Source organism: Anomalospiza imberbis, chromosome 18 (genome assembly GCF_031753505.1).
Source record: "Anomalospiza imberbis isolate Cuckoo-Finch-1a 21T00152 chromosome 18, ASM3175350v1, whole genome shotgun sequence".
In the NCBI taxonomy this organism is placed as follows: domain Eukaryota; kingdom Metazoa; phylum Chordata; class Aves; order Passeriformes; family Viduidae; genus Anomalospiza; species Anomalospiza imberbis.
This window is the reverse complement of record NC_089698.1, coordinates 13,901,025-13,915,515: the sequence shown is the minus strand read 5'-3', so window position 1 is coordinate 13,915,515 and position 14,491 is coordinate 13,901,025. Positions and strand designations below refer to the sequence as shown.

Below are 14,491 nucleotides of genomic sequence, written 5' to 3'. Positions count from 1 at the left end.
TGTGTGGGCGTGGTGTTCCAAGGTGGGAATTCTCCTTCCTCAGATCCCCCTTCCAGGTCAGCAACCCTGTCCCCAGGGAGCCAATGGCCGTGTGGCCCTGCGCATTAGCCTGGCCTGTCATCTCCTTGATTCCCTCGGCTAATCCAGGCTGAGCCGGGCTGGGGTGAGCAGGATTCAGCTGCTGTCCATGGCTGTACCCACCCCACTGCCCCCCAGCCTGCGCCGAGGCTTGGTGACCTTCAGTGGCTCCCTCTTCATCAACAACAAGACGTGGGATAGCGGCACTGTCCACACCTACCAGCCAGGTATGGGCAGAGGGGCTTGGGAACAGGGGCTGTCCATCCCCATGACCCTGTTCAGCACATCACCAAAGCACCTGGGTGCCTCTGAGGCAGCAGCACCCAAAGGGTCCCTGAACTCACCCACCAGGGAGGGGAGCAAAAATAAGAACATTTGCTGCAATCAGCTGCTTGTGGGAGCCAGGGTCTGTTGCTCCTCTCCACAAGCTGTGAGGGGGGTCCCTCTGGGCAGGGGGACCCCGGGGCTGGTGAGCAGCCTGCCCATCCCTGCCTGTCCTGCCTAGTTCACAAGGTGCTGTCCAGCCTGCCCCTCCAGGTGATGCTCTACTTCAACATCTACTACTTCCCAGTCTGGTGCCTGGCTGAGGGGATTATGCTGCACCTGAAGGTACCATCCCTTGGGGCATGTAGGGATGGGAGGAGCTGCTCCTGCCAAGTCTGCCTGGGCTTGGGTGGGTGACAAAGTGGGCAGGGGACAGAGGAGCCTCTTCAGAATTAATGGATCCCCAAAATGCCCTGACCCCCATGAGAAAAGACTGCTCATCTCTGTCTGCTAGAGATGGAAATCATGAACTTTCCAGGCAGGAATGGTTAAAATGGGGGGGAAGAGCAGGCAGAGCTGGGCCCCAGCATGGTGAGAGCTGGCAGAGCATGGAGAGCTGGGTATGGGGAGGAGGGCACAGGGCATGGACAGCAGGGAATGGTGCACAGGGAAAGGGAAACTGGGCATGGACAGCTGGACTTGGACAAGGCTGTGCCCCCATAACAGTACCACCTGCTGCCTTGGCACTATCAGTTCCTGCTGGTCACAGCCTTCCTCATCCTCTCGCTGGCTGAGGGCTCCCGCCTCTACTTGGGCTACCTGGGGAACCTCCAGGAGAAGGTAAGCACTGCCTGCCCTGGCCTCTGTGCTCAGAGAGGATCAGCCCAGCTGGGGGAACTCGATGTCCCCTCACTTAGGACCCATGTGCCCATCACTGTCCTTTCTCTGGAGGTCTACCTGGAGCTGTCCTAGAAGAGAATCAAGGGTGAAGGCATGACCTGGAGAGAGGGAATGAAGGGGACCCATTTGCCCTCCTGCTCTGTCTCTCCATTGGGGGATTTGACAGCATCTGACCACAACTCAATGGAGCAGGGACATCCCTGGTCCCTGGGTGCCAAGGCCAGCAGAGGCTGATGCAGGAAGCTCCAGGGGGACAGGGGGTCCCCCCAGCCCACCACTGCCTCCTTGCCCTATCTCATCAGGTTCTGATCCTTCAGGTGCCTGAGCTGGCTGGGTTCCTGCTCCTCTCCTTCCTGATCCAGCTGCCCCTCCTGCTCTTCCTGCTGATGGACAGGCAGGTCATCCACCTACCGCTGGAGGTGCCCGTGCACAGCTTGTTCCTGGCCTTCCTCCTCCCCGAGATCGTGGCTGCCTTCCTGGCGCTGAGGACCATGACCAAGCAGCTGGCGGCACAGTTCTACTTGCGGCAGTTCCAGGAAGGTGGTAGGGGCCAGTTGGAGCCAGGGGGCACAGGGGGACAGGCAGCCGAGATGGGATGATGCTGCATGACCCCTCCACCCCACACAGCTGGTCCTAGCAAGGAGCATTAAACAGTGCTTGAACCCACAGACACTGTTTCTGAGCTTTGTGGAGACCCCAGAACAGCATCCAGGCACAGCCCAGCTGATCCCAGCCTTGCACCAGCTAACACAGCCTGGGAAAAGTGGGAGTGAGGGGTTAGCACCTCTGAAACGTTCCAGCTCACCCCAGAGCTGTGCCTGTCCTTGTTGAGCATCAGCCCTGGCAGGAGGCAGGAATCAGGGTGCAGGAGCCACTGCATACCCCTAGGAAGTACCAGCTCAGGGCTGGAACTTCAAACTTTGCTCCTAAACCCTTCCTGAGCATCCCAGGGAGCTTCTGAGAATCCAGGTGGTCCACATGAAGCCATCCCAGCTGGAAGCATGCAGGGTGCCACAAGGTGCAAGAGCAGCACTCCACAACCTTATAGTTCCTCCAGGGTGAGAGATAGAGCAAAACCTTCTCCCGCTTGCAGAACAGCTTTATTCCATTGCATCCCTGTTTTTCAAGGGAAATCAAGGCCCATGATTATTGGAACATGGAGAAATGCAAAATGCTTTAAGCCTCTTGTGCCAAGCAGGACCAGCTGCTCCTCAGCACACTCTGGGGCAGCTCTGCTCTGGCACTGGCTGTCAGTGCTGGGAGCTGCCCCTGGGATGGCTTTGTGCTCCAGGAGCCAAGAACTGCTGCTGCTGCCAGTGCTTCTCCAGGAAAGGCAGACCCTAACCCCAGCAGTGGCCACCTGGGCCAGGACTGGCCCACCTCCACCAGGGCTCCAGCCGTGTCCCCATCATATCTACCTGCAGGTGGCTCTGGAGGGAAGGGTGTTTGTGGTGGAGCATTCCCAATGCCCCTAAGCTGTGGCCTCAGGCTTACCTTTAGGGGGTCTTGCCTGCAAAATGAACAGGGACATCAGTATACAACAAGCACAGAGGCAGCTCAGGTGGCCCTCGGCTACTCTGCTTGGTTCCATGCAACCAGATTCACTGTCCAGAACCCCCACCCCACTCTGGATTCGAGATCAGGCATTAGAAAAGTTTCCCTCCCCCCACAGGATGGTGCAGCTTTGGGACAGTTCACCAGGAGATGGGGGATCTCAGTCCTCAAAGTCTCCAAAGATTTGGCCAGACAAAGCTGGAAATGAGCTGAGGCAGGGCTGCCAGCTCTCGTGGTCTGTAGGGGCCTCCCTGATTCACCAGGGCAGTGAATTCCCACAATAGAATCATGCTTGGCACATAAACCTGTCAATGAACCACAGAACAGGTTGTACCCTAAAGAGCTGGTCCCTCTCTGCATGGAGTCTCAACAGATGCTATGCTTCCCTTTGGAAGAGGGTGAAAAGCACAGAGCTGTGTCAGTTTTCCAGGTAAGGTCTCCATGGTAACCCACTGATGGATGTTTTGACAGTAGCTGAGGTCATGGTGCAACTTTCCCTGACTCCCGGCACCAGCTGAATCCCTCTCCCAGTTCAGACTGGCAAGCAAGCTCAAAAGTTGAAAACTAAGAGCTGCTCCACCAGATTTTTCCCTGATCTTGGGAACTGAGTTTTAACCAAAGGGCAAAAAATCATTAAATCCAAAATGGTTAATTTCAAAACCTCCTCTCTCCCATGTGGCCCTATCCTTACCTCCTCAAACTTTTCCTTCCAATAAAGGTCAGCTTTTGCATCCAGGTAGAGCAGAACCAAGTCACAGACCATTGTAGCCTGGAGACAGACAAACACTGACAACCGGATACTTCCCACAGGAATGCCTGGCCTTCCATCCTGGCTCTCACTGAGCCCTGCAACCAGCTGTGAGCATTTGCTGGGGCAGCGAGCCAGTCCTGCCTCCAGCCAGTTCCACTGGCTCCTCTCTGACCCAACCCGGTCCCAGGAGCTGCACAGGAGGTCAGAGAGGATCCCCAGGCTGCAATGGATAGACAGGGAGGGCTGTTCCAGCACCTTCACAGTCACATATGGACTGGGATGAGCATGTCAGGGAGGAAAGGGGGGCAGGTGGGGGACCTCCCTGTTACTCTGCTGGAAGGGAAGAGCCACAGAAGGGCTCTACAAGGGGCTGCCCCACCATAGTGACAGGACACTGCATCCCTTCAGAATCAGAGAAGCAGAGAGGAGCTGCTCTCTCCTGCCAGCAGCATCCCAGTGATGCTCTGTCCCAGGATCCACACAAAAACCTGACTTCCATGAGATGTGACCCAGACAGCACTCAGGATCCCAATCCAGTGGTGTCATTACTAATGGTCAGAGGGAGACCTGAGCTGACACCCTGCCAGACCATCTCTCCTCTGTGCTGGCTGCCACTAAGAAAGCCTTGTGCCCAGGCAGGCAGGGAAACAAATGAGAAGTGGCAAATCCCAAGCCATGGATCGAAGGAGGAGAGTGTATCTGGAGTACTCACAGCACCAAAGAAGGCGATGCTGGTGCCAAAGCTCACGGCAGTAGGAACAATGCTGAACTTCCCAGCCTGGTGAGAAACAGTGGGGGGGGGTAAGAGAGAGGGTGAAGAGCAGTCAGAGGGGTGAGAAGGTTGTGGGCCGAGTCTTGCGGGGCAGCATGCTCAACGTCAGGAGGCGCTGGAAGGACCCAGGGATATATTTCCCCATGCTGATTTGTAGGAACTGCTGTTGTGCTGACTCCAACCCCCTCCGGTTGTCAAAGAAGGGACTGAGGTGCCTGATGACCTGGAAGCAGCAGAGGTTACTGTGACCCACCTGCTCCTGCAGGCACAGCAAGAACCTCACTCTTGCTGCAGCTGGCATCCATGGAACCACATCCCAGCAAACACAACCCTGATGTGATGTGTCCATCCCTTCACAAATGAGTCTGTCTGGTGGTTTTGCTTCTGGCTGTTCTCTCCACAGCTCCTGGACCTGCTCTCTCAGCCTAGAAGTGGTACATCCTGTCCTGCACTGTGTGCTTCACCTTCTTCAGGTACAAAGGGCACTGCTAAGCATGAAAGACCAGCTTGTGGACATCTTTCAGTGTGGGAAATGCTCTCAGCACAGGCTCCCTCTTTGGAAAGCTAAGCACTGAGTTTGTGATGCTGCACAGAGTAGCATCAACAATCATGGAAACATGGAATAGTTTGGGTTGGAAGAGACCTGAAAGCTTATCTCATTCCACCCTCTATCATGGGCAGGGACACCTTCCACTACCCCAGGGTGCTCCAAGCCCCATCCTGCGTGGCCTTGGACACTTCCAGGGATGGGGCAGTCACAGCTTCTGTGGGCAACCTGTGCCAGGGTATCATCACCCTCACAGGGAAGGATTTCTTCCCAATATCCTATCCCTGAGAAGCCATTCCCCGTGTCCTGTCCCTCCATCCCTTGTCCCCAGTCCCTCTCCAGCTCTCCTGGAGCCCCTTTAGGCCCTGCAAGGGGCTCTGAGCTCTCCCTGGAGCCTTCTCCTCTCCAGGTGAACACCCCCATCTCTCCCAACCTGACTCCAGAGCAGAGGGGCTCCAGCCCTTGGAGCAGCTCCATGGCCTCCTCTGGGCTCACTCCAGCAGTTCCAAATCCTTCTGTTGCTGGGGACATGAGAGCAGGTGCAGCACTGCACCTGAGCAGGGCAGAGAAGCCCTTTACCTCCTGTCCACAATGCTGAGGATGAATCCAAGACACAGGGTGTTTCTGGGCTCTCAGTGCACATGGCTGGGGCACGTCCAGCCTTAATCACACCACATCTTTCCCCCCTGAGGGTACTTTTAATCAAGAAGGGATTAATTGTCCAGGTCCAGTAGAGTTCAGGTTGATCTTTGTCTGGATGCTCCCAACATAACGCCCTCAGTGAGAGACACCTACAAGACCAGACCAGCTCACCTTGCTTACTGAACACTTAATGGCCCCCATGTCAGACTCTCAAGAGAGGAAAATCTCCCTCCTCAGGGCATTACCAAAAGGTTTTTCTTCAAATGGGAGAGACTGTTTTCTCCTGCTCTGCTTAGAAAGCTCTGGGAAGAGGTGAAGAGCTCACCCAGGTGGAGAGAAGTGATGGCAGCAGAAACTACGGGGGTAGAGTGGAAGCAGTGGTGTGAGGAGTCAGCCCCGGGGCTGAGGAGCTCACGGTACCTGGCCGTGCACGGAGAGGTCAAAGCGGATCCCGTACAGCTTCAGCAGGTTCCGGTAGAGCTGCTGCTGCGAGCCCCGGTAGTAGGAAGCAGTTCTGTGGGAGACATTGGGCATGGCTCAGAAAGGCGGCTGCATGCAGGCAGGGAGGGAAAGGGGTGCCAGTGCCAAAGGATTGCTGGGCCTGTGGGTTCCTGGGTGTCCTCCAGGCTGGGAAATGGGCATACACATGCAGTGGTGACTCACTGGCACCAACAGCGGGGCATTGGCATCCCCTCAGCACCCAGTCTGGGTCAATGGGAGCACAAAGCTCTCAGTGTGCCCAGCTCAGGTGGGGACAATCACAGGTCCCTGCCCTCAGGCAGGTAATGCCCTGCTCAGCTCCAAACACAAAAGAGCTACAAAGTGTGGGAATTGCTACAGCATCCCTGTACTGACAGGCCCTGCCCTTAGTTACCATTTCCCAATGGCTTAAAGGTCTCTAAGATCTTTAAATCCAAACAATTAACCCAGCACTGACCCATGTCCCCAGGTGCCACATCTACACAGGTTTTAAATTCCTCCAGGGATGGGGACTCCAACACTTCCCTGGGCAGCTGCATCAGGGCTGGACAAACGTTTCAGTGAAAAGATTTTTTCTAACAGCAGCTCTCTGTGTGTGGCAGCAGCTCTCTGGCCACAGAGAGCAGGCACAGACTTTCCCAGGCATTTTCCCGGGGAAGGCTGTGAGAAGATCAGAGAAAACAATGAGAAACAATTCTTATCTCCACTTGTTGCACCTGCTGCTGTGCACATGTGGACTGTGTCATGGACATTTGTTTACGAAAGGGTGATTTCTTAATTGGACACTGGATGGTGTTTGGATTGATTGACCAATTAGGTAAAAGCTGTATCAGACTGGCTGTAAGGGCTACTGAGTTTCTTAATAAGTACAGCATAATATAGTATAAGATGATGATAATAATAAAGCAATTGATCAGTCTTCTGCAATCATGGAGTCAATGCTAATTATTACCCAGCTGGGGGTCTGTGGCGACAAACATGCAATCTAAACACTCCCTTAGTGCAACTTCAGGCTATTCCCTCCAATAAGGCTCCTTGTTCCCTGGGAGCAGAGCCCAACCTGCCCCAGCTGTCCCCTCCTGTCAGGAGTTGTGCAGAGCCATAGGGTTCCTCCTGAGCCTCCTTTTCTCCAGGCTGAGCCCCTTTCCAGCTCCCTCAGCCTCTCCTGGGGCTCCAGCCCCTTCCCAGCTCCGTTCCCTGCCCTGGACATGCTCCAGCCCCTGCAGGTCTCTCTGTCAGGAGGGGCCCAGAGCTGCCCCAGCACTGGAGGTGCCCCAGCAGTGCCAGCACAGATAAGGTGCCCTTGGCCTTCCTGCTCATCTGGGTTCACGTTTACCTTCAGGTCCTTTTCTGCCTGCATCTTTCCAGCCTGAAACATTCCATGGCATTGTTCCCAAGACAGAACCTGGCACTTGACCTTGTTGAACCTCACACCACTGGCTTCAGCCCATGGATCCAGCCTGTCCAGCTCCTTCCTCAGGGCTTCCTTCCTTCCAGCTGATCCACACTCCCACACAGCTCTGTGTCATTTGTGAACTGACTGAGGCACGCTTCCTGTCCCTGCTGCTTCTTTCAGAGCATCCATCAGAGCTGAAATCTCAAACAACTGCCATGTGCTGATCCCACAGGCCTGTGTGGCCACTGTCCCAGCATCCTCACCTGAAACTGTACCTCATGTCCTGCAGGCTGAAGGAATACTGTGGTTGGCACTGAGTTGCAGGGTGGTCCAGGTCGCAGTTCCACTCGATAAGAACCCTGATGCTTCCTCCCTGCAAAACACATTTTATTCCAGGAGAAGCATGGAATCAGATTAGCCAAGTCATTAACTGTTCAGACATTCCCAGATCACATATTCCCTTAGCATTTCAGGTCAGTCCTCTGCTTCTTGCTCACATCCTTGGGGAATTTTGAATTGCCTTATAGTTATATAAAAAGCAAGTACCAGCAGTGCAAGGTCTCCAAAGTTCTCTCCAGCAGCCTCCACCATGTCACGGACACGGAACACAGGGCAGGAGGGGTTGAAGACTGGATCATATGTGCAGCTCTTGAAATAGCCGGGGTCAGTGGTTTGTAAAGTGTTGCACCTGAGACAGGAGAGAGGGGGGGCAGGGGTGTGGGAGGTCATGGAGCCCAGCTGTGGGACTGCAAAGGGAACCCTCTCATTGGATTGGGCCCACCAGTGCTCCTGCATCAGTGGGGGGACAGTCAATGCCTTGCCTAAAGCCTCAGATGGAAGAGCATGGAGAAAAAACAGCCCAGAGGAATCTCATGTGGAGTTATCCTCTATAGCATGTGCCATGGCCTTCCCTTCCACCTCTTTGTGCTCCTTTGTTTCTTCCCAGCACCCAGCTCTGGTCACTGCTAGGGGTAACAGCAGGGACAGTTCATGCCATGTCTCCTGCGCTGGTAAGGCAGCAGTCAGTGTGCCTGGGACTGTGGGGCCAGTGCAGCCCTTTACTTGCCTTCTGTGAAACCACTTTGCAAGGACAAAAAGACAAAAATATTAGTTTCACTTCCAAATGAGAGCTGGGGAATGGCTGGCCTTGTCTGGCTCTCCGCAGTGCTCTACGTGGGCAGATGGACACCAGTCCCTCTCTCTGAGATGTCCCCATCACACAGCTCTTAGGGCTGCACACCCAGCACAGCTGAAGTGACCGGTATTTACCTCAACACTTGTCCTGCCCTAACTGCCCCAGCACCACCTGCCCTGGGTGCCACTGGTTCCATGAGTGCTTCAGCTCCTCAGCCTCATGACAGGCTCAGTGCCAAGGCTGGACCAGGCTGCATGCTCAGCCCAGCTGGGAAGTACTGTACTTACTTGGAGAAGTTAAATTTGGTGAAGTGGACAGTATTTTTTATAAAAAGAGTGAAATTCTCTGCCTCAGCCAGAAGAGGTTTCCTAGAAAACAACCGCCAACAAAGTCAAGTCTTGCACAGTGGCCAAGGCCCCATTTCCCATTTCCCATTTCCCAGTCTCTCCTGCAACCCCAAGATTTTGGCTACAATGGACAGGTGCAAGAAATGCTCTTGGGTGACACCCTCTGAGTTTAACTGACCAGAAAGTCAATGCCAGAGGTCTCCCTGAGCCTGGCTGTCCCTTGGGCACGTGTGGTCAGACTCCTGGTAACACAGAGGGAAGGAGCCAAAGCTCCCAATATCTGCTGTCTCCTAATGTGTGATTACCTGGGCAGGGTGCTATTCTCCACAGGACACCAGCCATAGATCTCACAGGTGGAATGGCTGGCATTGAACATCAAACATTTCCCAGTTTTTATCCCTAGAAACAAGACAATATAAGACAGGATGAGAAAGTTGGGGTTGATCACCTGGAGAAGACTTCGGAGAGTCATTAGAGCCCTTTCCAGTGCCTAAAGGGGCTCCAAGAGAGCTGGAGAGGGACTTGGGACAAGGGCCTGGAGGGACAGGACAAGGGGGAATGGCTTCCCAGTGGCAGAGGCGAGTTTAGATGGGATATTGGGAAGGAATTATTCCCTGGCAGGGTGGACACGCCCAGGCACAGGGTGCCCAGAGAAGCTGTGGCTGCCCCTGGATCCCTGCAAGTGTCCAAGGCCAGGCTGGACATCAGGGCTTGGAGCAGCCTGGGACAGTGGAAGCTGTCCCAAGCCATGGCAGGGGGTGGAACAAGATGACCTCTAAGTTCCTTTTTAACCCAAACCATTCTAGGATTTTGTTTATTTAGCAAAACACCCAGTACCATTGCCATGAACCACAGGGTTTCCCATGGGACAATCTGCATCTTCTGTGCACATCCCATCGAGGACAGAGGGGCTCTGGGAGGGACAGAGAGAAGTGCTGTCACTGCACTGTGCAGCTACCTGAGGCCATGCTGTCACTCCCCGCCCCCCACCCCCGTGTTGCACTGCTGCTCCTGCTTCTCCAAGTGCTTCCCAAACTGTTAAGAGACGAACATTCATCAGCCTCTAGTCAGTCAGAAGAGAGGCATGTCCAAAGGGCAATCCTTCCTCTCCAGAGCACTTGTGTCCTGCTGCTCAGTGGCAGAGGAAGCCTCAGGAGCTGCCTCAGACCTTTCAGATGGAACTGGGAACCAGCACAGGGGGATTCAGGAGGGCCCTAATGACTGAGCCCATTAAGCACCTTGTAAAGTACCATGATGAATTCCCTGGGGGAGAGCTTAGTAGACCCTAAATCCAGCTTAACACAAGTTTTACAAGCTTTACAGGGAAAGCTTCACCCTTACTCTGGACCTACCTGATTGTCAGGAGCAGTAAAAACCTCTTATTCAAACACAGAGAGATTATTGTATTTGGGGAAACACCACTAATACCTTCCCCAGCTATCCCAGGCCATGACAGGAGTCACCAGCTCATCAGAAATCCCCTCCCCAAGCTCTGAGGGGCACAGAGGCCCAAATGTAGAAGGAATCATCAGTTATGGATTCAGAACTGGGGGGTCTGTTCAGGCCTTCCCTGGGCTGCCCCAGGACAGCCTCAGCCATTCATTCAGGTGTAAAACCCACCAACATGATCTGAGAGGAGCGGCATCTTTGGGCTGGGTAAGGTCTCCCTAGGTGTCTAGAGTCATTATGGGATGCAGGAGAACATGTGGGTGCTGCACTAGGTGTTTAGGGAATGGATTATTTAGGGGTGGAGGAGAAAGCATGGGAAGGAGAGAACTTGGTAGTCAAAAAGGAACATAAAGGGATAAAAGGATGCAAAGACTTAAGTGCATGTACAGCTGCTGAAACAGCTCGGCTTGTGTTTGATGCTGCCTCTGGCCATAGACAAACTCATCTGCCAGCACCAAGTACTCTGGTCATCAAGAATATTAAGACAGCTCAAACTCCCTGCAAAGCCAAAAGCTGCTACTACGAAATATTCAAAGCTTTCCAAATATGAATGTCATCTACAGCCCCAATGCCAGGAACTGAGGAAGTCTTGGAGACCAGCATGGGGCGTAGGCTGGGACAGGCATCCACACACACCCCAGCTCTGGAATGGAATGAAATCCTCAGCTCTGTGTGTCCTTGGCTTGCACACTGCAAACCCAGCACCTTGAGGTGCCTGTGGCTGTCTGTGAGAACCCCGAAATACCCTACAGCACTTGTCCTCCTCCCTGTTGGGACTTTAGGAGTTCTCAGCATTTGAAAAATGGATCATTGGTGCCATTTTCCCCAACCCAAACCCAGTCTTTCTCCTCCTCTGCAGCATTTGGCTACAGCAGGAGCTGAAGGGACCATTAGGACAATTGGTGCTTGGCTTAGGTACAAAGTGCCAGCAGTGGTTCAGCTTAAAGGACATTTGCTGAGCTGGATTCAGCCTGGGAGAGCTCAGCAGAGGAGCTGGCCTGACTCCAGCCTTAAAGGGAAGAGTTCTCTCAGAGAACATATACCATTAAGTGCTGGATGGCTGGAAAACCATCTAGACCTTGTACTGTGCTCCTCCTAAAAATAGGACACTAAGATGGACACTAGTCCTGCAGCAGGGAGTTATCAAGGAAACATGACACAGGTATCCATGGAGTGTGTGTCAAGGCATCCCCTTGTTCAAGGGCAGCAGGAAGCCTGGAATGGCCATACAGTGCCACCACACAAAGAGTTCAGAGCTGGAGAGGCCCCATGTCTCCTGTCCTGGCCACCACAAACAGTTCTGGTAGAGAATATGCATACACGTCTTGGCTCATGAAGCTATGACAGAGCAAGTGCAGATGTGCTGGGATGCACTATGATCCAGTGAGTATGAGGGGAACTGGGTTTTGTGGGAATATAAATCCATTTTCCCCTTTTATCTGGTCTTCCACTGGGTTCCAATGAGCAGCAGAACCACTGGCTCTATCCCCCGCCCTGTGAGGCCGGGCTGGGGCAGGTCCATTCACTCACCTCGGGGCAGGTGCCTTGGGCTTGCTGGATTGTGGCGATGAAATGGGTCACCAGGAAAAGCACATTTTCTCCCTGGGAAGCAAGAAGGCGCTGTCAAAAGGAGGTTGACACCAGGGTGGGTCCAAGGGGACGCCCTGTGACACCGTGGGCGGAACAGGCACTAACGGGCTTGCCAGGGCTTTAGGAGGCCAGTGGTACCCGCAGCATCCCCTTGCCAAGATGACTAACCATATGTGTGACCTCCCTGTCCCTGCCCGGGGCCCGGCCGTACCTGCGGGGGCCAGGTGAGATCCGCAGCGTCCCAGAGCCGCCGGCCTGCGGCCTCGGCGACCGCTGCCCCCTTCACCTTCGTGACCACGGCGACACGTGGGGCTGTGTCGCGCTCCTGGTACCCCTTCCGCAGCAGCAGCACCCACCTGCGGAGATGCGGGGGGCTCTGAGGGACCCCCGGCCGGGCCCGAGGGCTGGGGGGGATGTCCGTAGCCCAGGAGGGACCGGCCAGCCCGAGGGCAGGCTCCCTACCCCAGCAGGTAGCCAAGCGCGCTCAGCTGCAGCAGCCGGTGCAGCAGCCCCACCCGCCGGTTCCGCGTCAGCGAGAACTTGGCAGTCTTGTAGTCGAGCAGGGACCCGCAGGGTGGGCCCGGCATGGTGGCACCGGGGGGAAAGGCGGGCACGGGGCGGGGGGTTAGCGGCACGAAAGGCAAAGGGGGGTGCGGTGAGGATAGCGGCCCCCGGAGCGAAAGGCGGCCAGGGCAGGGAAAGGCGGCCCCCGGAGCGAAAGGCGGCCAGTGCAGGGAAAGGCGGCCCCCGGCCCTGCCCGCGCTCCCGGCATAGGCCGGCCCCCCGCTCCCGCAGCCCCGCCCCTCCCCGTCGCCATGGCGGCGGCGGCGGGCGGGGGCAGGGGGAGCCCTGAGGCCGGGCCGGGCCCGCAGCCTCGACGCCCGGACGGGAGGGGTCGCATCGGCCGTGATGGGGTCACAGCGGCCGTAGGGCCTGCCAGGCAGCCGGGCGAGTCTCCGCCGCCTCCAGCCGCGGGCTCTCCCCACAACGAGAATCCCAAAATGGTTTGGGTTGGAAGAGACCTTAAAGCTGTTATAAATGAAAAATGATCCAACCAAATTAAAAAAATAAAAAGAATTTATTTTAGCAATAGAGATCTAACTTAGCCAGCCACAAGGAAAAGGACAGTGCCGAGCCCGGGATCGGCGCTGGGTGCAAGACACAGAGATCAGCCTCAGCAGAGGTTTCACTCCATGCCCCCACACCACCACCCTGGTACAAGCGATTTTTTATAGGGAAAATTCTGCCTGAAGCCAGGATTTCGGCATTCAGTCCTTTGTTTCATTCAAAGTCCCATAAGTTGATGAGATTTCCTTCTCAGCGACAAGGTAGAGAAATTCAAAGTCTGGTGTAGTGGAAACTCTTGATGAAATTTAGGGGAACAGAGTATTCACATGTATCGGCCCGGGGGGGATGTTCCTGATGGTGATCAGCGCCTGGGTGTCTCCATATCGCCTCAGATAAGGCCCATCTCCTGGCGAGCCACATCCCCTTGCTTGTAAATCAGGTTTCAACACACACTCAGTTTTGCCTGAGAAGGGGGGCTTCTAATGCCAAAGGGTACATCCTAACAATTATTTAATATTATATATATATCATGAAAAAAAAAAAAAAGCGCGAATTATACCTGTTACATATAACAAAGCCCTTCCACTCCACCCCTGCCATGGCAGGGACACCTCCCACTGTCCCAGGCTGCTCCAAGCCCCATCCAGCCTGGCCTTGGGCACTGCCAGGGATCCAGGGGCAGCCACAGCTGCTCTGGGCACCCTGTGCCAGGTCCTGCCCACCCTGCCAGGGAACAATTCCTTCCCAATATCCCATCCATCCCTGCCCTCTGGCACTGGGAAGCCATTCCCTGTGTCCTGTCCCTCCATCCCTTGTCCCCAGTCCCTCTCCAGCTCTCCTGGAGCCCCTTTAGGCCCTGCAAGGGGCTCTGAGCTCTTCCTGGAGCCTTCTCCTCTCCAGGTGAGCACCCTCAGCTCTCCCAGGCTCTGCTAAACCAGTACAGACCAGTTCCCGACCAAGGAATGGGCAAATTTTCTTTCCAGCTAATGAAAATGATGTCATTCCTCTGGATGTTGGAGCAAACCAAGTTTTTCATCAAGGACCCATTCCAGCCTGCCCTGATGGAGGTTCGGGGACCTACCAGAGCCCAGGGTTCACCACATGAGATGTGATGTTGGCCAGCAGAGGGGATTTGCCAGCAGACTGCTTTGAAGTGCTCAGGAACCAGAATCATCTCCTTCCCTGGATGCAGGTGGGAGGATGGGATGTGTAAATGGGTCATTACATCTCAGAAAGAATTTTTCTTTATGTCATCTCCCCACATTTTAAAATTAATATTTTTAGGAAAAAAATATTAAACCTTCTGTTTTAAATTAATATTTTAAATATAGTATTTTTAGGTAGAAATTATAAACCTTCTGTACATTTATGTCAGGTAGTCCCACCGGAAGCTGCTTTCAGCAGGCACAGCATCCTAGAAATGTGTAGTTTGGACCATAAAAGGGTACAGTCTTTCCTACTCATTTTTGATGATAAACCTTTTTGTTAAGTTTATATTTTGTCTGGAACAGTTCTCTG

General features: G+C 54.4%; 2 protein-coding genes across 5 annotated transcripts; one reads left to right on the top strand and one right to left on the bottom strand.

The window, feature by feature from the left end:
- Window positions 1-187: 187 nt before the first annotated feature.
- Window positions 188-1,841, top strand: LOC137485031 (transmembrane protein 17B-like). The gene is made up of 4 exons (XM_068209260.1): window positions 188-305; window positions 584-687; window positions 1,069-1,182; window positions 1,560-1,841. The coding sequence occupies exons 1-4, from the start codon at window positions 188-190 to the stop codon at window positions 1,839-1,841; spliced, it is 618 nt and encodes a 205-aa protein (XP_068065361.1).
- A 479-nt stretch (window positions 1,842-2,320) lies between these two features.
- P2RX6 (purinergic receptor P2X 6) lies at window positions 2,321-12,608 on the bottom strand. Of its 4 annotated transcripts, XM_068209231.1 has the most exons (12): window positions 12,368-12,605; window positions 12,117-12,261; window positions 11,846-11,917; window positions 9,704-9,779; window positions 9,172-9,265; window positions 8,807-8,887; window positions 7,931-8,072; window positions 7,648-7,757; window positions 5,929-6,022; window positions 4,260-4,325; window positions 3,488-3,565; window positions 2,321-2,752 (listed from the first exon to the last, which is right to left on the bottom strand). In XM_068209231.1, exons 1-12 carry the CDS (start codon window positions 12,490-12,492, stop codon window positions 2,714-2,716), a joined length of 1,122 nt encoding a protein of 373 aa, XP_068065332.1. In that variant the 5' UTR covers window positions 12,493-12,605; the 3' UTR covers window positions 2,321-2,713. The 4 variants fall into 4 exon arrangements, with proteins under 4 accessions (XP_068065332.1, XP_068065331.1, XP_068065334.1 ...); XM_068209230.1 differs by lacking the exon at window positions 2,321-2,752 and having other exon boundaries at window positions 2,917-3,565; window positions 12,368-12,608; XM_068209233.1 differs by lacking the exons at window positions 2,321-2,752; window positions 9,704-9,779 and having other exon boundaries at window positions 2,917-3,565; window positions 12,421-12,608.
- Window positions 12,609-14,491: the final 1,883 nt, after the last annotated feature.